The sequence below is a fragment of the Macrosteles quadrilineatus genome, unplaced genomic scaffold (assembly GCF_028750875.1).
Source record: "Macrosteles quadrilineatus isolate MER2022 unplaced genomic scaffold, UCM_ALF_1.0 Scaffold_1__1_contigs__length_201487025, whole genome shotgun sequence".
Taxonomy (NCBI): Eukaryota; Metazoa; Arthropoda; class Insecta; order Hemiptera; family Cicadellidae; genus Macrosteles; species Macrosteles quadrilineatus.
In genome coordinates, this window is record NW_026542594.1 from 85,660,669 (window position 1) to 85,684,142 (window position 23,474).

At 34.7% G+C, this 23,474-nt stretch overlaps 1 protein-coding gene across 4 annotated transcripts in view; it reads right to left on the minus strand.

Moving 5' to 3' along the window:
• Nucleotides 1-3,997: 3,997 nt before the first annotated feature.
• The window catches only part of LOC128990407 (U4/U6 small nuclear ribonucleoprotein Prp3), a 116,555-nt gene continuing 97,078 nt past the window's right edge, over nt 3,998-23,474 (minus strand). For all 4 annotated transcript variants that reach the window (XM_054401959.1, XM_054431589.1, XM_054416709.1 and 1 more), the window contains one exon: nt 3,998-4,328. In XM_054401959.1, coding sequence (XP_054257934.1) covers nt 4,176-4,328 — 153 coding nt within the window. In that variant the 3' untranslated portion in view covers nt 3,998-4,175. The remainder of the gene's footprint in view (nt 4,329-23,474) is intronic.

Below are 23,474 nucleotides of genomic sequence, written 5' to 3' on the forward strand. Positions count from 1 at the left end.
TCATCACTTCCTACGTCGTGGACCTGTTTCCCTCCCTTCCCATAGCATTTTTGGATTGCAGATATCTTAACCTAATTCTCATACAGTATGTATTTTGTTTTGCTAGTATACTGTGGACAGACAAATTACAAGTCTTTTGTTTACTTTTTCCTTGTTATTTAATTCAGCCAAGATGGTTACTTAGCAACCCATAAGACTAATGGTAAAAAATGTGACTTTCAGTTTTATTTTTCTAAGTAATTAGATTTTTGCTGGCAGTTCTAACTGCAGTAAACTCGTTTTTAGGCCAGGAATAAACTATTTACAACATTTGAAGAAAATCGTCGGAGCCATTTTCAAGATCTTGGTGCAGGCATACATACAAGCAAACATTGCTCATATTAGAGTATAGGAGTACCTGGGGACAGAGCTTTGCTCGGGGAAAATCAATAGTTCACCATGAAAGCAGTCTTAGTATTGCAGATACATGAATCCATTCCCCACACTCCGCACTGCTCGCCTTTACTACTTCTTTCACCATTTCCTATTTCGTGGACATGTTTCCATCCCTTCTCATAGCATTTCAGTATTGCAGATACATTAATCTAACTGCTACCAACGGTTTCCAGTTCCAACTGCTCTCCACACTGCTTTCCTTTACTACTTCTTTTACCACTTCCTACGTCTCGGACCTATTTCCTCCCTTCCCATAGCATTTTTGGGATTGCAGATACCTTAATCTAATCGTCATAAACAGTTCTCACACTCCGGACTGCTCGCCTTTACTACTTCCTTCATCACTTCCTACGTCGTGGACCTGTTTCCCTCCCTTCCCATAGCATTTTTGGATTGCAGATATCTTAACCTAATTCTCATACAGTATGTATTTTGTTTTGCTAGTATACTGTGGACAGACAAATTACAAGTCTTTTGTTTACTTTTTCCTTGTTATTTAATTCAGCCAAGATGGTTACTTAGCAACCCATAAGACTAATGGTAAAAAATGTGACTTTCAGTTTTATTTTTCTAAGTAATTAGATTTTTGCTGGCAGTTCTAACTGCAGTAAACTCGTTTTTAGGCCAGGAATAAACTATTTACAACATTTGAAGAAAATCGTCGGAGCCATTTTCAAGATCTTGGTGCAGGCATACATACAAGCAAACATTGCTCATATTAGAGTATAGGAGTACCTGGGGACAGAGCTTTGCTCGGGGAAAATCAATAGTTCACCATGAAAGCAGTCTTAGTATTGCAGATACATGAATCCATTCCCCACACTCCGCACTGCTCGCCTTTACTACTTCTTTCACCATTTCCTATTTCGTGGACATGTTTCCATCCCTTCTCATAGCATTTCAGTATTGCAGATACATTATTCTAACTGCTACAAACTGTTTCCAGTTCCCACACTCCACACTGCTTGCCTTTTCTACCTACTTCCTTCACCCCTTCGTAGTACTGTGGATAGACCACTTACAAGTCTTTTATTTACTTTTGCCTTGTTATTTAATTTATCCAAGATGGTTACTTAGCAACCCATAGGACTAAAATGTTAAAAAAATGTGACTTTCAGTTCCATTTTTCTACGTAATTAGATTTTTGTTCGCAGTTCTAACTGCAGTAAACTCGTTTTTAGGCCAGGAATAAACTACTTACAACATTTGAAGAAAATCGTCAGAGCCGTATTCGAGATCTTTGTGCAAACATACATACATACATACATACAAGCAAACATTGCTCGTATTAGAGTATAGGATACTGTATATATACATATATAAACATTTTACGAATAGTGTTTTTGGCCTCTGGGGACATCAAAATGAAAAAGTAAATCGGTCCAGGGCCTAGGTATTACCATGATACTTGCGGTAATAGCTACCTACTTGGAAATAGGGAAATTCGCTAAAAACACCATTCCTTCCTTTTCCAACTTATTTGGCAACTACCAGCAATCTAGACTTGCAATGATACAAGTTAATTTTGTGTGGTAATTGTTCACTACAAAATTACATAGATAAACTGTCACTCGCATCGCATTATTGGATCCTGAACTAAACAAAAGAATTTTGAAACATTTTATTGACATTCAGTGGGACGTTGGAAAATATAAATGGTGTCAATTTTCTTGACCCTTTTTCTGCATCATAGCATAGATAAATAGAATGAATATAGATCGGCAGCAGTGCCGCGGTTAGCATATGTTCCGGCGCCCACCGCTAGGAGTGTCGTGTACTTACGGCTCACACCGCTGCAACATCTGCTGGTAGCATACGGCTCCTGCGCTCCTTGCCTGAAGCGGTGTGCGTCGTAACTACACAGCACTCCTAGAGGTGGGTGCCGGAAACTTCCTTTGACAGTCTATATTTATTCTTTTAGTCTATGATCATAGTTATTTTGTCATAAGATTCACCAGTCAAGTTATTCAAGTTTCACGATAGTTTTGTTTTGAGTTTACATTTCTGCTTAAGTACATAGCATGGATATTTTAACAAAATGACTTCTTTTAGTTAATTAATAATATCGAAGAGTTGATAATAGCACTTATTATAAACTTGTTTTTTTAAGGAAAGAGCTAATAAACACATCAAGGAAGGAGGAATTAATAGAAAACTAGCTTACAAAAGAAAAGAGTTCCAAATAGTTGACGGCACACAAAAAAGTGGTGTAAAAGCTATTTACCTTACAGGTGTAGTAAGAGCGTTTTTACATCATGCAGGTGAATGTTACATAAGTGATGTAAACACACTCTTGCGTAACGTGTAACAACCCAACAATATACAGGGGGTTACGTACAATATTTGTCATTATCCATTTCACTCATCTTCTAACAGTAACGTTCTTTTACAAACAGCTAGGCTATGAAAATACTCTAAAGCATAACAATAAAATTCAAGCGCACAGCTGATTTCCAGCGTTGAACGTCGTTTGCTCCATAGAGGTATATTTTTTTAAGTTGAGCACTCAATGTTACTTAAATGGGTTACATTACTTCACTGAGTGAGTTTTTGAAACTTTACTTCACTCGTCAAGTAAAGAAGTTGTATACATCACACTTGGGATAGGGAAGTTTAACATGGCAGGTTGGGTAAACTTTCTTTACCTTACCCACCATGTTAAACTTCCCTATCCCAAGTGAGGTGTTAACAACTTCTTTAAAAAGTAAAAAAAAACTTCTTTAAAGTTCTTTTTTCTGTAAAGTTTCAAAAACTCACTCGGCGAAGTAATTAAACCCATTCAAATAACATTGAGTGCTCAACTTAATAAAATATATCTCTGTGGAGCCAACGATCAACGCTAGAAATCAGCTGTGCGCTTGAATGTTATTGTTATGCTTTAAAGTATTTTCCTAACCTAGCTTTTGTTTGTAAAAGAACGTTACTGTTAGAAGATAAGTGAAATGGATGGTTTGTTGTTAATGATGTGTTTTAAATGTTGTGTTTCCAAGTGAAAATATCCTGGATTTGAGGGCCTCACGGTGGCCATCTTGGAAAAAACCGACTTCCGGTTGTACGATTTTGGTAATTTGTTTTCTGGCACTTACTACTCCTGTTACTACCAAAAACCGTTGAAAACCCTTTTGTTAGAATTTGTTCTATCTCAAGTGCCTATATCTACCCAAATACAAAGGGTTTTCTATTAGTTGAGTAATAATTTTATAACTGCCATCCCCAAGAAGTCCTGGCAAAATGAATAATGTTTTTAAAGATATTATAAAAAACGGTTAGATTTGGGTGAGCAAATAATTTATAATAACAAAATTAATCCATAAATACAGTTGTAGAAGAAGAGTGCTTTAATATTATAAAATATATAACTTCAAAATTGCTTACTAATAAATATCCTACATGTTGTAGATTTCATTTTTCTTAGTAAAGAATATCTTGTTTTATGGGTACATGTTATATCTTAAGTGCACAAAAATAGTTTTTCTCTCTTTACATCACAAGTTCTGACATAATGTATTTCATTGTTACAAATGAATTCACCATATAAAGGTTATTAAAAAGATGAAAAATGTCATTATTTATAAAACTTTATTTACTAAAACAATTTGTAAACACACATACTAAGTACTTAATAATATATAGGATATAAACAAAATTCAAGGAAATAAATGTACAAATGTTACAACAGCCCGAGTGACTCATTTCTTAAAGAGACTTAACTGACTCAGGCTTAATCTCATCTGTGAGCTTCATGAGGCGTCTGGGTTGTCTAGAACAGCCGTGCTGTACGCCAGATCCCAATAATGTTCAACACCAAACTTCTTGAACTGTTCTCGTGCCAACTTCTCAGTAGCACAAACCTTGAACTTCATTTCTCCAAAACTGCGTTGTTGCACAACTCCCTAAAGAAAAAAAACACACACACAAACAGTATACATTAGTAAAAAAAATCTTAAAGAACAGTAAAACCTACAGACGTATCAATACCACAATTTATCGATTTATTTATCGATAATATTAATTTATCGATTCTCAAAACCGATACTATTACCTGATAAACCAATATTTGAAAGTGACACAATCTTCTTTTTACCAAATTTTCTAGATGGATTGGTTATACTACACAAAACTGTTTTTATTTTTGTACACGAAGAAGGTGTCCAGCATACTATCAAAATAAAATTGCAATCACGGCCACTACATCTTTGATTATCTCTTGCAATCACGCCAAATTCGTGAGGGTTTCCTGTGATTGCGGCAACATCCGTGACTTGTGATAGTTTTCCCGATTGCGACATTTTTTTACTCAGTAGATTGAGAACAGTAGGGGATTTTATGTGCATTTGATGGTGAATAATCAAAAATTAAAACTTTCTGGTCTAAACTTCACGTACGATTCCCGGGTCATAAAAATTCACTTAGAATTCCCGGTTTCCAGGTTGACTGGACACCCTGATAAAGTAATTTTGGGATAATGGGGTGATTTTGTGGTAAAGAAAAACTAAAGCAGCTATAAACAAGACTGACCATTTACAACCGGAAACATCATCACTGTCCTCCATGATTGCAGAAAAATCCTGAATATCTCTCATCTGTTTTGGATACATGATGATCGTCTCCCACGAAGGCCTCACCATAATATTGAACATCTTCCTGTCACGGAAACACCATCATCATCTGATAGCAGCACAATCCTGCACATCTCCATTGGTAACAAAAACATGTCATTCGCGATCTTAGAAAAAATAGGAAACAACATTATCTTCATTCGCAATTGCGGCACCTTCCTGGATCGTGAAGACATTATCGTCTCCCACGATCACGTCACAATATTGAACTTATCCAATGGTCATGGAAATATCATCGTCTTTTGCCATCGCGGCCAAATCCTAACAATCTCTTGCGGTTTTGTAGATATCATCATCTTCTGCCGCAGCAGAAAATCCTAAATTTCTCAATCAGTCACAGGACCATCATTGTCTTCCGCCATCCTGAATGTCACCCGCGATAATAGAAATAACATTCATTATCATCTTATGCAATCACAGGAAAATCCTTAACATCTCCTGCGGTCATGTAGACATTATCATCGACTTCCACAATCACAGAAAAATCCTGAAAAATTCCCACGGTCTTGTGGACACCACCAATTGCAGTACAATGTTGAACATTTCCTGTGCTCACAGGAACCGTTTTTTCTTCCGTAATTGCAGAAAAAGCCTGAATATCTTTCACTATCGCGGCAAAATTCTGATCATCTCTCACTGTCCTGAAGACATCATTGTTGTCTCCCAGAGTCATGGAAACATTACCATCATCACCAGCAATGACAGCATAAGCGTGAAATGTTTTTTGTGCGATCATCGCAGACATTTTGGGTATCAACTAATGTCCAAGAATTGATGGGTTCGAGAATCAGTATTGACAGCCATAATAAAACCAAAGTCACAAATCAGTGTGTTCCTTGAAGTTGAGCATTTCTGTCCCTGGAATGTACAGTAGAGCGGCCACAGAGTATCCATATTTCCAGTTTGCATCAAACTGATCAGTGTAATCAGTATCCAGATGATTAGCCTTCTATCTACTGTACATTTCGAATTACCTGCACTTTGTTAAATTAGTTCAAGTATATAAATGTGTAATAAATTAGATTTCAAATAAAAATAAGTACGAAGCTAAAATTCAATTTTGTTAGGTATTGTTTTGCTTCAGTACTTGATCGTAACAAGAATTCTCTTGGTAAAACAGTGGAATGTGTGGATACTAAAATTTATCGATTCTTGATACCGATACCTGAAAAATCCATCCTTGGTGCCAAACCCATTTTTAATAGTTAGACCAAATTTGCGGAATGAATTGCTTATACTACACCAACCCCTGGCTTTACGTCATTCCAAAAAGTATTTTTGAGAAAATGGATTTTAACTAAATAAAAAATTAATGCAACAATGAAATATTCTAACCAGCCAAATTAACTTCCCTTAATCCTTTCTACACACATTAAATAACAACCATATCAACGGTAAATGAAGATCTAACAACAAATATTAAAGGAAATTTTACTTGAAATAAAACTAGATGTGTGCCAGCTTGATTTTTTTAATTGAAGCCAAACTCAAAGTAATATTGTGATCATCTCTGCTGTCGTTTGGACATCATTATCATCTCCCGCGATTGCGGCAAAATCATTGAACATCTCTCACAGTTATGTAGACAACATTGTCATCACCTCCCACGGCCATGTCCGGTCGTGTAGACATCATCGTTGTCTTCCAAGGCAAAATTATGATTATCTCCCGGGACCATGTAGACATCCTCATCGACTACTAAGATTGCGGAAACGCCATCGTCATCTTGCGCTATCACGGCAAAATCATGAACACATCTCCCGCAGTTGTGTAGACAACATCATCGACTCCCACGGCCATGAAAACGTCATCGTCTTCTTGCGCTATCATGGCGAAATCATGAACCTCTCTCATGGTCATGTAGACATTATTGTCGTCTTCTTGATCGCGTCAAAATTCTGATTATCTCCCGCGGCCAAGTAGTCATCATCATTGACTCCTGCTGTTGCCGAAATATCATTGTCATCTTGCGCTATTGTAGCAAAATCATGAACACCTACTGCAGTTGTGTATATACAGGGTGTTTATAAAAGAATGCCGGGATTTTAAATGGTCGTTGCTCGGAGACTATTCAAGATAATTAAATGATTTAAACGTCAAATTGAAGGGAAAAGAACAAAGTTTTTTCTCATATAATAATTGGAATGATTAATAAAATTCAGATTTTCATCAATCTTATATGGGCGTAAGACTGGCTAAGTCTGTACGCTTAGAGCGATCGGCGGGTTTATCTGATGTCTTAACTGAATCTTTTTAGGCACAAAGACTCATCTTTTACATATAACATCATGAAGTGTTGATTTAGGTATGTTCAACTGAAGACTTCGTCGGGCAAACGGCCAGGTGAATGTCTTTTCAAAACACTACGGTACCACGAAACTCATTAAGCCAGCGTAGGTGGCCACAAAACTTATTAAACCAGCGTCAAATTTCCTAATTTAGCAATCGATATGAACTCTGTGAACCACAGATTACACTCTGTGCCTTCTGTTGCACCATAAACATTGTACTGGCGACTGGCTTCAGGTGTGTGAGCGCAATAGCGGCCTACCACCCCGCACCTGTTTTGCACATGCCAAGGTAAAAGTTTCCTCCCTTGCTACAAGGGAAACAAAACTTGGTTATTTTAGCTTCAATTTGACTTATATAACGTTTAGTTACCTTGAATAGTATCCAAGCAATTGCCATTTAAAATCCTGGCATTCTTTTATAAACACCCTGTTATTAGGGATGGGCGAGTAGTGTTTTTTCGAGTCGAGTCGAGTAATTAGCCCTAATACTCGAGTATCGAGTCGATAAAATCAACGATAAAATCAACAATTTTATTTTACATATATTCCATCTTCATTTTTACGAACAAAGCATTTCTCAATTCACCAAAAATAGACCTGGTTAAAAACTTTTATACCATATAAAAAACACAATATGTATGTGTATCAAACTTATATTTTGGTGTTAAAGGTTTATTATAAATTGCAAAAAAAATTGCAAAAATATGGAACTAAGTGTTTATTTTAAAATAGGCCTACTGTAAATGTTTGAATTTGACTAAAGCATGAGATCTAATAAAGTTTCCTCTAATTTATAAATAGGCTTATAAGTATTTATCTATTTATTTGAAATTCCATGAAATTGTCTTGGTTAACTCATTAGTTTATAATTTTTTTTATTTTTATTACGTACCTAGCCTACATCTTGGTCTACAAATACTCTTTGTAAGGTAAGTTTTTTCCCCCAAGTGAGTAAAAACTAACTTCCTATATAATTACATTTTCTCACTAATTATATATCTTCAAAATTTGTTTAACTATGAAAAAGTCACCAAGTCTAGCTGAAAACATAATCATAAATGAGGATATTTTTGAAATACAGAATAACTAATCAAACAAAATGTTTAACACTTTTATTTCTCAACTTTTTTCCTTGAAAATGTCAACAGTTTTTCACTTATTTTTAATAAAGATTATCACTTATAATTGTTTTAAAGAAGTCCAGATGTGTGAACTTGAAGAGCAGACAAGAGACATACGTCACTGCCACAAAAACTCTTCTCTACTGTGAATGAACTGTTTATTGTGTGAAGCCCCACTCACCGTCTAACGGGACATGGGGGAGGAAAAGAGAAAGTTTGGCAGAATTTGCCCTTGTTCTAAAGCCTGGTTCACATGCCCTCCCTCACCCTCGGCCTCAGTCGCTTGCAGATTTCCATTACACAAGAGTGTTAATTATTTTGAAATACTGTAAATGTTTGAATTTGACTATGATGAGATCTAATAAAGTTTCCTCTAATTTATAAATAGGCTTAACTTTTTAAGTATTAATCCAAGTCATTTGTCAGTTTTTGTATTTCTTTTTAAAAGCAATTGCAGTTATACATTAAAAAAATTACAAACATCTTGGCCTACAAATACATAAATAATAGCCTAGCCTATGTCGACGTCTGTGGAGAAAAGTATGGCAATAGATAGGTTTTACTTTTAGCCTACAATAATGATTATGTTTTGGGACTAAAATCTCCAAAAGACCAAAAGAGTGCCTTTAACAAACATTTCATAGTTTTATTTAGTAACAAAAGTGTTTGACTATGTTCCCGGATTATACCAAGAACAAGGTTCGGCAGAGTGGATTCACTGTGAACCGGCCTGCCTGGCCCATATGCACGACGTCACTAACCTCCGTGTAGGGGTGTCAACAATGGATCGGAACAATCGAAGTTTTGAACCTGTCTGTAACCTAGTTTTTTATACTTAAATACTCATTATTTATAAACAAACACGTCCTATATATCGGATCTCGAATCACGATATTTATCGATACCCTTTCCACCCACAATAAAAACGATGTCAAAGCAATCGTCATTTGCTCCATTGAAACACGAAAGTCGATTGGCTGACATGGTAGTGCACTGACGCCTCCTGACCAATGAGAACTGTTGTTACATACTTTTATTGTCAACATTCACCAATCGTTTTAACATTACAAAATCGACACGGACTAAGGCTTATAATATTTTTCAATAAATACATTATGTTATAGTAGCACTTAAAACATCACTAAACTCTTTAATCAGGTAGATAGTACAGTTCAAAATATGGATCTACTTTTTGGCGCAATATAAAGCAAGCCTAACCATACGACGATGTTAAAGTTTAATGGTTGAATATAATTTTCTAATGATGCGTATAATGCAGGGATTATTAAACTGAAAATTTTGACGTGTTTAGGTTAATTATTTTGTACTAAAAATAAAAATAATACATCTAAATGTCTGACTTATTGATACAGACATTGTTTAGTATAATTAATTTTGTGTTGGCAGGACATTCGCACGCCGGTTGTCTCTTGAGTTGAGTCTGACATCTTGAAAATGTAGATTCGTAGATTGTGTTGTGCAATGCTGAAGCTAAACAATGTCACCGGCACCGTCGCTGTTTTGAACTAGATAGTTTCTAAGTTGGCTATGAAAATTGTTAACCGTGATGACAAAACTAATACTGTAGCTATACAGTAAATAAATGTTAAAATAAAATATTTATCCCTGTCGGATGTCGGTATCATTGGAATCGACTTTTGACAATCAAGTCTTGGTACCGACACCAATGTCCAAGTATCGGTGGTATCGATGACGATAATTGAATCATCCTTTTTACTAGTAGAGCTGTATCGTGACGTAATCGATGCATCGGGATTTTGATGCATGCTGGATCGAATCGGGATTCGATGCATTGCACTCGCACACCTACACCACTGCCTATCACCCAGTCAGTGTCAGCTCAGCGGCTCAGCTGTCGGCGCTGTCGCTGTCAGTGAAATGGATGACGCAAGCGATGTCTAGGTTGCCGATTATTAGTAGGCCTAGTATGTCAATATTTAAAGGGGTTAAGGGATTAAATAAAACTCAAACACTTTCCTTTCTTACTATTTATTTGTCAAATATCAATGAAAATAACAAAATCGGCTTAACGTCTACTACTCGACTCGAGTCACGAGTATCTTTAACTACTCGACTCGGCTGTCGAGTATTGCCAACTACTCGAGTAATTACTCGACAGTCGAGTACTCGCCCACGCCTACCTGTTATTAACATTACCAAAAGGTCTAATCTCGTATCAGTAAACCAAAGCCCTGTAAATACTTTAATGCCAACATCTTCACAAAAGTAGCTGATTTTCATTATGAATTATCACTAGTTTTGCATATTTTCTTCTGTTCCTTACCGAACAAGAATGTCAATGTTAAGTAGTGTTTCCATGTTCTAATCACACAATCAACTAATTGTCTGAATCCAGATGGCATTTGTCATTGGGCTATCATTTGATAGAACCAATTTTTTACCCCATAGAACCCCTGTAAAACCCCGTTCCTATGGCCCGATCCTGCCCTACATCTTCAAGCCGAATTTCATCAAAATCGGAAAAATTACTCAAGTTATCACACTCACGGACAATACAGTGGAGTCCCGATAATCCGAACTTCGGTAATCCGAAACCAAAAATTTAATTTTTAATTTTTTTTTTACTTTTAACACAGCTGTACCTGGTCAAAGTATTCTGTAGCGGCCGGGCGAGATAGACTTGTTTTATAGAGTATTTTTAGTAAATATTTCGCCATATTTTTTATAAAATTAACATTTTTAAATTTTCGTCCCGGGTTCCAATCCCGCCAAATCACAAATGGATTTTATTTAAGTGATAATGCTGCAGCCCTTAAGTCCAGCCTAAAGTAATGTAAAAAACAAACTCGGGCTCGTGCCTAGCCTCTTAAGAAAAATTTTTTTTTAATATAAAAAAAAAACGTTTAATCCAAAATGGGTCCGGTCCCAACCATTTTGGACTAACGGGACGCTACTGTATAACTATATATCATAGAGGTCGTTCAGTGGTCAAAAAACTTGACCAAAAATATGTAATGTACAGACTTCTCTATTTTCACCCCACGCTGTTGTGATTGGAATTTCTTCCATTTGTTTTGATTTTCTGTTTATATTTTGTTGTTATTTCGTCACCAGCATACAGCATAGCAACCCATAAGGCACATGTTTTTTTAAACATTTTAAATTCAGTTTTTGTGCTTTGTTATTTTTGTAGTTTTACTTTTACTTTTATTACTTTTAATTATAGCTTTTAACATTTAAATAAGGACATAGATGAACTTGTAACAAACTTTATTTCTATTCAAACCATTCTTAATTATTGATTTTATTTACATAACACAAAACCAAAAACATATGGTATTAAACTATTAACTATTTGACAGTTTTTAGGAGGCAGAACATTTTGCCATTACACAAAGTACTATAAGTAATTTCAACATACCCCCTTAATGGTAAAATGTTCTATTTATCTTTAAACTGTCAACATGTCTCTGAATTTGTTGAAGTTTGGATACGTGAGAGGTTTTGTGAACAAATCAGCTATCTGATCATCAGTCGGGCAGTATTTAATTTCAAATTCTTGATTCTGATATTTTTCACTCAGATAATGAAATTTCACCTCAATATGTCTTCTTCCTGTTAAACTTAACTGACCAGATTTAATAAGTTTGATAGAACTTTGGTTGTCCACATACAAAGTCACTTTTACTTGTTTTCCCGTTATCTCTTCAATCAAAGTTCTCAGATATGTGAATTCCGTACAGCAATCTGCAGCGGCAATGTACTCAGCCTCTGTTGTAGATTTTGCAACAGTGTTCTGTTTTCGTGATCGCCATGTTATTGGTCCCCCAGCATAAATTATAACATAACCAGTGGTACTTTTTCTTTGATTCTTATCACCAGCATAATCAGCATCGCTGTATGCAATAAGTTCAAGTACTTCTTTTTCTCGTTCTTGTGACTTAGAGAACTTTATTCTTCTGTCTTGGGTACCTTTAAGATATCTTAGAGTTATTTTAACATTCTGTACATCTTCTTTCTTAGGTCTCTCCATGAATCTACTTTCGTAACTAACTGCATATGACAAATCAGGTCTAGTTTTACTTGTGAGATATAGCAAGCTTCCAATAATTTCTCTGTAGTTAGAACTATCATCATCAGATTTTAAATTTTGTTCTTCCTGATTTTGTGGTGATATTGGGGTTTTAACTGACTTGCAATCTGCCATGTTATATTTTTCCAGCGCTTGTTTAGCATACTTCTCTTGGGATATGTACAAACCATCATTTCCCTTTTTTAGTTCCATTCCCAAGTATGTTTTAGGATTTTCATTTCTTGTGATGCCAAACTCCATGTTTAACATTGTTATTAAATGCTCTATTCGTTGTTTGTCCTTTCCAAAAACGATACCATCATCTACATGAATTGCAATTATTATTTTTCCTTGGTTGTCTTTAAAAATACATTGATCAGATTTTAGTTGATCAAGGCCTTGTTGTTTCAGAAAGGTTGTAAGTTTTTTATTCCATCGGCATGGTGCTTGTTTTAGACCATAAAGGGCCTTTTTCAGTTTACAGACCTTCCCTTTTTCAGTGTAACCTTCTGGTAGTTTCATGTACATTGTTTCATTTAATTCACCATGTAAGAATGCTGTTTTTACATCAAACGTTTGCATTTCCATGTCTTCTTTAGCAGCAATTGCAAAAAGCAATCTCAGTGCACTTGAATCAACGACAGGACTGAATAAGTCTTTACTAGTAGAACCCCGTCGAAATCGACGGTTAATCTTGAGGTTATATGTAAATTCAACTAACTGCGATAGATAGAGTGAAGTCATTAAAATCTTAGTTAAATGAAGGGAGGATAAGAATTATAATAAGTATGACGATTGTGTTCCCTAAAAAACGTGATTGATGAATTCGTTTAACACAATATTTCCTACCTTTTTATCGGCTTTAGGTTGCCCAAAAGGTTTTTAGGAGTCTTATAATTGTTTGTTCATGAGTTTGTTTCATGTCAAAGCCACTTTCATTATATGGGAGAATGAGTTCATATAATTAGTCTATCATGTTATGGAAAGAGTCAATATTTATTACTAACAACTAATTTAATCTGCTTTAGAAAAATGATTCAGATTGTACCCGGATTTATAAGTAAATCTTCATCTTTGGTCATAAAAATACAGAATTTTATCAGCATATTAAATCAGTTTTTTTAATATTTTTATAAAAATATCTGATTCTCTAGAAAGCAGTAAGATTCTTACTTTGATCTAAGCAATTTTAATTCCTTCTCTTGCCACATCGACCCATGTATTTAATCATCCTGTTCTTAATTGATAATTCATTAACTTATGGGATAGTTTCGCCTTGGCCAGATCGATAACATAAAGCTGTGCATGTATTTCGTGGATGGAATGAACCATAATTATTGTAGGAAATTTGATCACAAATCTTGAACATTTGCGGAACCAAATCCTAGTCCAGCCTTGGTAACAAATTAATGCGAATGCGATGAGATGTGATGACACTGTTGTGTTTCCGAATGCTTTGTATGTAATGAGGTTTAGATGCGTTGTTCGACCTAGCTACATGTGTACAGCAAAGTAAAAACCCTGTACACATTTTTTTAAATACCTGAATTGACATTAGTTCACCTACTTCACCAAAACCTTAGATGAAACATACTCCGTAGTTAGTATATCCCAAAACTTGAACACAGCTCTCATCCTCAACGTACTCATCTATGACACAATTTTTAACCCGATGGTCGAAAACTTTTATACCAATAAATGAATTTCTGGTGTTCTTTCTTGAATTCAAAAATAAATGGTAATTGAAAGTAGGCAAAAAAAGGCAAGTGCCAAACTTACAATATATATAAGCTAACCCGATAAGGAATAATTATGTTCCTTTGAAATTGATATGTCACACTTATTTCATAACTAGCTGTTGTACCCGTGCTTTGCAACGGGAAGAGGACACAAAATAGAAACATTTTAATCTTTACATCTGTTGCATATAATAGTTACACATCTGCCAACACTTTTAGAAACAAAATTCAACTTTTATAGCCTTTTCAGAAGTTGAAGTTATGAATTTTAAATCTGGTAAGTAGTGGGTGCCACCATTTTGGTTTTGATTAATTTTTAAACTTGTGTAGGCTGATTTGAGAAAAACTGACAAAAAATTCGAATAAAACATTCACATACATGATTTACCCTCTTCTCCCTTAGTTACATATATTTTTCTATATTTTTGACATTTTAAATTTCAATTTTGAAGTTGCAAAAATAGTAATTATTAAATTAAAATGAACATGCCATGATCCTACCACATATGGTTAATATTATGGTATAGCATTTAATTTGAATGAAATGAAACAGGTGATCTTGCTTCTAAAAAGCATTGCTCACTCAGCATTGAATATAAAAAAAAAACTTATTATATACTATGTGAACAAACAAAAACATTAATACTCTTACTACTAAAACAAAACAAACAGAAACATACTATTTAGCTATTAAATAATAGGACTATTTAGTATTTAGTCCTACTATTTATAGCTCCTAATATTTATGCACCAAAGGCAAAGGCATATATACAACTTTTTTATTGTTGTTTTTAATTTGAAATATTTGTATATCAGCTTAGAATTAGTAAATTTAATGTCATTCAAACAATGTTATTGCAAGGGTAGGTTAAGTTAAGAGGAACTTGGTTGAAATTATACATGTAATGACCTTGAAACGCCCGTAAAAAGATATTCATTATTAGAATAGAATGTAAAATCTACAGGAAGTGTAAAAAGTTATAATATAGAGTAGTAGCTATCTCTGGATTAGAAAACATCATAACTCTATGGGTAGTAATATGAAAATATGATTTAAAAATTTGGGAAAAGGCTAATGTGAAAAATATTTCTCTCAAAATGGCAAAAATATACAATTAATTATCTCCTTGAGAAAAATGTTTCAATTTTTAAGGTGTGTGCCCTACTCTAAACACATGTTAATTGTTCAAAAATGTTAAAATGATTCAAGTAAATGTGAACTTTATAATTTCACTATTTTTACACCAAACTCTTTCAATACAATTATTCACATTAGCAAAATTTTAAATAATTAATTAGGGTTAGATACAGCATCAGATATACAATCTCACTAATTTCATAAAATAAATAATCAATGAACCATCAAATATAAGAATAAATAAACATGATTGTAGAGAATATTATATGCCTCCTATTTATAAACCAGCTGTGGCATTGTGAATTAATGTGGTTTGACAGTTCAGCTTGTTTACATTTGGGTGACATAGCAAATTGTAAACATTGTGTTTGTTCTCATGGCAGCCATGGAGACCAATCAATATTTACTTTTAAAATCCTCAACTCAGAACTTTTAAAGCCAAAGGGGCAAAGCCCACGGTCAGTATCGAAGTGTGAATAGTCCTATTATGGTCCTTGGTATGGTAGCTATATTTCTGTAAAATTTAAGCCCAGTCAGTTCAGTAGTTTATGCGCCTATTAGTAATACACATACAGACACCACAAGATTTTTATATAATAGTATAGATTTAAAATTTCCTAAGAGCAATAAAGCATATATTTTTGATCAAAACATTTAAAACGTATCATAAATTTATCATTTTGTTGAAACTATAAAAAACTTGCCATGCAGTGGAGAATCAATTAAAATCATAAATAATAATGTAAACATTTAATTTTGACAGTTTCAGTAAACCTTTGAATACAATTTTAATATTAACAGCTGGTTCATTAAAAGTAGTGTAAAATTACCCATATGGTCGTAATGTAAACAAAATTGCTGAGTGAACTTTAAAGGCCTCTGGGGCAGAGTCCCAAGGAAATTTACCTCGTTTCTCTTTTGAGGGCTCGCCTATAGACCAATACCTTTCTTTAGACACCCCTACCAAGTTTCTACACTCAGCCGTTCTCTCAAATTAGCTGTGACAAAAATCCCATTTTCCTCCATAAGAATAACATGGGATGGGACTTTAAAGGCCACTGGGGCAGAGCCCCTAGGGAATTTACCACGTGTCTCTTTTGATGGCTCATCCACAGACCAAGACCTTTCTTTAGACACCCCTACCGAGTTTCTACGCCCAGCCGTTCTCTCAAAATAGCTATGACAAAGAAAACCAGTTTCAAATTAATATATAGATAATCAATATCATCTGGGTTTTGTTGGCATCCTCTGACCACAAGACGTGCTTTATACCGACCATCTTCCTTAATTTTAAAAATCCATTTAGCTGTAAGTAATTTTTCTCTCTCAGCTTCTTTTTCATCAACCAATTCCCAAGTGTTGTTTATTTTAAGAGATTGTTTTTCCTCTTCTATTGCTTGCATCCACTTATCTCGATCTGAACTTTTCATCGTTTCACTATATGTCATTAGCACTTGGTCTTCCTCAAAACAGTAGTCTTCATATCTTTTGGGCTTTTTTATCACTCCTCTTGGCCTAAGGTTGTATCCTTCTTCTTCCATATTTTGATCCAGGTTTCTATCTTCATTTATAACTCCGCTTTGACTTTCATCATGTACTTCTTGGTTTTCTCTGGGTCTATCTTCATGTATTACTCTTTGGTGTTCTCTATCTTCATGTATTACTCTTTGGTGTTCTCTTGGTATATCTTAATTTTTTACTCTTTCTTCATGTACTTCTTGGTGTTCTATTATTTCATTTTCCCTTTCATTTATTTCTTGAGATTCTTCTACTTCATCTTCCCAATTACTGTGTTCTTCCTTTGCTTCTTCAAATTGTTTGTTTTGTTGTTCAAGAAAAATTTAGATGTGAAGATCACATCTCTACTTACAAATGTCTCTCTTCTTTCTGGATCCCATAGCCTGTATCCATTCGTGGCGTATCCAACAAACATGGCTTCTTTACTCCTTGAGTCAAGTTTTCTTAAAGGCTTTATAACTTTGGCATATACTTTCTTGCCAAAAATCTGAAGATTACTTAAATTTGGCTTCTTTCCATACCACTTTTCAGCGGGAGTATTACTTGATCCAGTTGTAGGACTTCTATTAGCAAGATAAGCGGCTGTTAACACAGCTTCTCCCCACATCTCTTTGTCACATTGGGCTTCAAATAATATAGATCTGGCTTTGTTCATTAAAGTAAGATTTAGTCTTTCAGATTTCCCATTCAGTTGTGGTGTATATGGAATTGTAAAATCAATTTGGATACCTTTCTTTTTACACCAATCAATGAATTCTACATTTTTGTATTCCCCGCCATTGTCACATCTTAGTTTACTGACTTTCAGATTGAAATGAGCCTCAGCTTCAGCGATATACTGTTTAATATACATTGACACTTCACCTGCTGATTTTGTACTCAACAGATACACTTTACAAAAATGTGTATAATCATCAAGCAATGTCAAAAAATAATTCTTACCATCGTATGTAGGAGGATCAATGGGACCACAAAGATCACTATGTATTATTTGTAGTGGTCTTTCAGCTCTTTGTCTCACAGTTTTGAAAGGCAATCTTACCTGTTTAGCCTTAGCACACACTGAACAGTCCAAAATAGTTTTATTCTCCTGTTTTCCAAAATGTATACCTTCACACATTTCAGGAAGTTCTTGCAGTTGCTTACGATTTAGATGGCCCAATTTTTTATGCCAAGTTTCTAAATTATTACTATCTTGTTCTGACATCATAACAGACTCATTTTGTACTAGATTTACTATATACATTCCGTTCTTAGCTTTATCACCCTCAATCACAACACAGTTTTCTGGAAACTCAATCTTTTCATTTAAAATGTATACCTTTTCATCATCAAAATATACTGAACCGTTGTTTTCTGTGATTTTGTTTACAGACATAAGATTCTTAGATAATTCAGGAACACAATACACATCTTTTAATAAGCATTCATCATATTCAATTGAACCAACCCCTGTTACAGACATACTGTGACCATTTTTAGCTGTATTTATTTTCTCAGAACATTGTCCAATTTCTTTAAAATACTCACTTTGACTTACCATATGAGAACTTGCTCCACTGTCTACAATGAATTGACATAATTCGTTATTATTAACTAGACATTTTTCACTTTTACTCAAAAAAGCTATTTTAGCGTTTTTCTGACTTTTATTAAATTTATTTTGTTCAGGCTTACCTTTATTCCTAAAAAAACAGTCCTCCTCTCTATGATTTGTCTTTTTACAAATTCGACAGACTTTAAATAAACAGTTGTTTTCGTCATGGTTGTTTTTCTTACATATTGAGCACCATCTCTTTGGGCAGTTTGCTCTAAGATGTCCTGTTGTACCACACGAAAAACATGTTACTTTCTTCTTCTTACCTCCATAATTTGCTTCCACTTTAAAAGATACGTTTTCGTCCTCTTTACTTGCCATTTTCACTTTATCCTCTTCTAGAGTCAGTCTTGCAATAAGATACTCGAGGGTTTTGTTTGTCTCCTGAGTAGAATCCCAGGCACTGCTGAAATGCTTAAAACGTTCCGGGAGGATAGTCATTATCTTTGAAATCATCATTTGTTCTGTGATTTCCTCATTTAGACATTTTAATTTACAAACAATGTTTTGAACTTCACTAATATTAGTATTTACATCTTTGGATTGATCAAACTTGAAATTGTAAAAATCTTGAAGTAGTAAACATTGTTGTTGACCAGTGTCTTTTCTGTATATTCTCAATAGTGTATCATACATTTCTTTTGCTGTTTCACATGGCATGAGATGGACTTTCACTTTGTTATCAACTGTTCTCAATATTACATGTTTAGCAGTTGCATCTTTTGTCTTCCATTTCTCAATTTTGTCTGTATCACGTCCACATTCAGCCAAAAGTTCTGTTCCATCCACTATGTCCATTAATTTCTTTGCTGTGAATAATATTTTTACCTCAAAATGCCACATAGGAAATGTGCTAGAGTCTTTCAGTTTTTGTATGCACACTATTTCATCACTATTTACTGATGTCATCTTACCCTTATTACTGTTTTATTTTCACATAAATATTTTTAGTAGGGATGGACGAGATTGGATTTTTAGTTCGAGACGAGACGAGACGAGATTTCTTATTTCTCATAAAATTTCGAGACGAGATTGAGACGAGATCGAGACGGGATTTGCCTTCTCATACACAACGGGAAATGCACGTTCAAAATCTTTACATGATTTTGTAACATTGTTAGATGACTTTAAATACAAAAATAATGATGATAGGCAAGAATATTTACAAACTTTTATTAAAAAACATCAGCATAACATTTTTTTTATTAATCACACCTAACATATTATAAATGCCTATGATTAGGAAACATAGTGATATCAGTTAGGATAGAGTTCAACTTATCCTAAAATAAAATAAATCATAAAATAAAAGTAATATTAATTTTTATAAAATAGTTACTTGTTTTGACTATTTTTATAGTAATAAAACATTCATTACACTGCTTACACTTTACAAAACTTCTCTAATGTCATTAAAGTAATATTATTAAAATAATTAAAGTAATATTTACATTTAAAGAATTAATTAAACAAGAACGCCTTTGCAATGGAAACGCAACTACAACGCGCTCCTGTATTGCACCCATTGCATTGACTTTCTGCAGGCGTTTTTAATTTTTTTTTTTTTTTTTTAATTCTCGTCTCGATCAAAATCTCGGCCAAAAAGAAATCTCGTCTCGTGTAACGATATTTAAAATTTCCCGAAAATTTCCCGAAATTTCGAGACTTGACCATCCCTAATTTTTAGTTATTGTTACAAGCTTTTACTGGGACTGGGCCCATAACCTTCTGTTATTTTTGTAGTTTTACTTTTACTTTTATTACTTTTAATTATAGCTTTTAACATTTAAATAAGGACATAGATGAACTTGTAACAAACTTTATTTCTATTCAAACCATTCTTAATTACTAGTGAACCCGTGCGGCTCAACGCGCCGCAAAAATACATACATGAATTTAGAAAACAAATTCATACTGTCATTGACTCTGAGTCGAAAATAAAATACAGTAATGAATGAAGCCTTAGAAGGAAAGCAGTCCATCAATTTTCTAGCTCCATATGTCTTATATTTAGTAAATTAATAAGCTATCAAGTATTTCATAGTTATTTTAAGATTTTATAACACATTTAATAAAACATTTTAATAAAACCAATATGTAGCATATTTGAAGAACATAAAAATGCTTCTTGAAGAAACCCCTTTTAAAAATAAACACAAAAAACCTATTTTATTGACAACAGTACTTCCTTGAATTAACTTACTAAGTTTTTATATGTGAAATCACCTTCAGGAAGATTACCCTGGTCAGAATTTTCCGTGATGAATAGGTGTACACGACCAAATATGTAGCCCTACTTAAAGCAACACATAGTTGCCCATGACTGAAAACTGGTCTGGGTAAGAGCAGTGCTACTCTTTTAAGTGATTGCCCTTGTGCTTTATTGATTGTCATTGCAAATGACAAAGCTTATGGAAATTGGCATCTTCCCATTTTAAATGTTAAGTTTGTTTCCGACGGGCACATTTTTATTCTCGGAATCAAAATATGTCCCCCCGCACTTATTCTAGTTAGGACTTTCAAACACACACATTCTATTAAATTGTTACCGGTAACCATTTTGGTCACTTGGAGCCTTGTTCCATTAATGAGGCTCTTTGGTGTATTGATATTCCTCATCAATAAAACCACACTACCCCCTTGTTTAAAATCAATCTGTGCCTTGGCAATCCACTGACCTCTATATTGTTTAAAAACTCTGTTGGACATTCTAGATGTGTGTTTAAATTATCTGCAAGCAAACTATCAATGCTTTCGTACACCTTGGGCTCACCTGGCAATTTATCCAAAACTTTGTTTTTGATCAAACCACAGACACTGTTTTTGGAGCTAAAATAGCTTTGTCTTTTATTTGACCATTTTGTATACTTTCAACGACGTTTGGGTGGATGAAATCAACAGGGCATCCAACTCCAAGCAATCTTGCTGGCAAAATAAGGAATCAATTAGCTTTAGCCTATTTTGACTCTTTTATTTTCTACTTATGCATGTATTGCGTCATGAAGGTTCATATAGCTCTGCTCGAAGTTTTGGCTGTTCCCTAAACCGAGACAGTTCACCTTCAATTCTCATAAAAATTTCAACTATATATTGAAGTGTAACCTTACCACAACAGCAGAATACTGAAGTCTAACATATAGCCTGTGGGTCGCGAACTGCAAATGTGCAACAGTGTTCCAGTGTGTAGTTGCCCGATCAATCAGTGTGTAAGGCTATTGGATCAAGACCTGAAGAGTGTACAGCCAAATCTTCTAAGGTTCCACTTTTAGGATTGTAATAAACCTTTAGAGAATAAAACTTAGGTTTTATTAAGCAAAACTGAATACAAGAATTAAACAGAATAAATAAACAAATCTGACTAAAACATTAAGAATGTCAGCTGACATTTTGTACAGTACTTGGAATATCACCACATTCTTCCGCTCTAGTAAATTTTATACACATCGAATTTCTTAGGTAACACCTTTGGTCTGGTTGACCGACGTGGTGTATGAGGTTGATTGCAAGGAGCGCTGCTGGTTTGATGTTCATCATTTTCAGGAACACCATCTGACGTTGCTGGTGGTAAACATAAATCTGTATAGTTTTGAAGGAGCGGTTGTGACGAAGTAGTGTTCTGTTCCAGAAGGAGCGATTTTGACGAGGTAGTGTTCTGTTCCAACTGTTCATCACCGTCTTCGTTTTCATAAGTAAGATTTGTTGGATTTTTTTGCATTACATTTCCTCTTGGTGCTAAATATCTTAAGGACACAATTGATTCTCTTTCTTCTTTATTGCGGACTAAAGAATATTTTGGGTTTGTCTCAATTACTTCAACCTCTTCGACCAGTGGGTCAAACTTACTGCCTCTTATGTGCTTCTTCATAAGAACTTTTCCAGGAATAGTCAGCCAAGTAGGGATAGTTTCTCCGTTGCTAGATCTTCTTTGATGTTTAAACATTCTTTCGTGCGGTGTACAATTCGTAGCTGTGCATAAGAGGGATCTGATGGAATGAAGGGCTTCATCTAAAACACTTTCCCACTGAGTTATTTTCATCCCTCTCGATTTCAATGCTAGCTGAACAGTATTCCATATTACTCCGTTGAATCGTTCAACTTGCCCATTTCCACGTGGGTTATATGGACTTGCACGACTTGTAGCTATTCCCAAATTATGTAAAAATGATTTTAGTTCTACCGACATAAAACCGCTACCCTGGTCTGTGTGTATATATGATGGTGTACCAAAAATACTGAAGACTTTGTGAAGTTGTTTGATAATAGTTCTTGAGCTCATATCAGGACAGGGGAGTGCAAAAGGATAACGTGAATATTCGTCAACTATAGTTAGAATATAGGTGTTATTTGTTACTGAAGGGATTGGCCCTTTAAAATCCATATTAAGCCTCTCAAATGGGGCCATAGCTTTGATGAGATGTCCACTAGAAGTTTTCAGGAATTTTGGTTTGATCTCTGCACATAGTGGACAGCCTGCAGTCATTTTTCGCACATCTTCGACTGAGTAAGGAGGATTGTGGGTTCGGACCCAGTGCACCATTCGAGTAACGCCTGGATGACATAGTGACTTATGTAAGTCAATTAAACTTTGATTTGGCATCGAACTGCAGAGTCGAGTGAAGGCATCAGCGACTGTATTTTGAATACCAGGCTTGTAGACAGTGTCAAAACTAAAACAAGACAGTTCTAGCCTCCATCGTTGAAGTTTCTCATTCTTTATTTTGCTACTGTGTTTTTGATCAAAAATAAATGACACCGACCTTTGATCTGTCACAATCTTGAAATGCCGTCCAACTAAGAAATGTCTCCATTTCCTGACTGCCTCGACAATAGCTGCTGCTTCCTTTTCTATTATCGAGTGTCTCTTTTCACTGTCTGATAACGATCGTGAAAAAAAAGCAACTGGACGACCCATTTGACTAAGAGTCGCTGCAAGTGCATTCTGTGATGCATCAGTTTCTACTA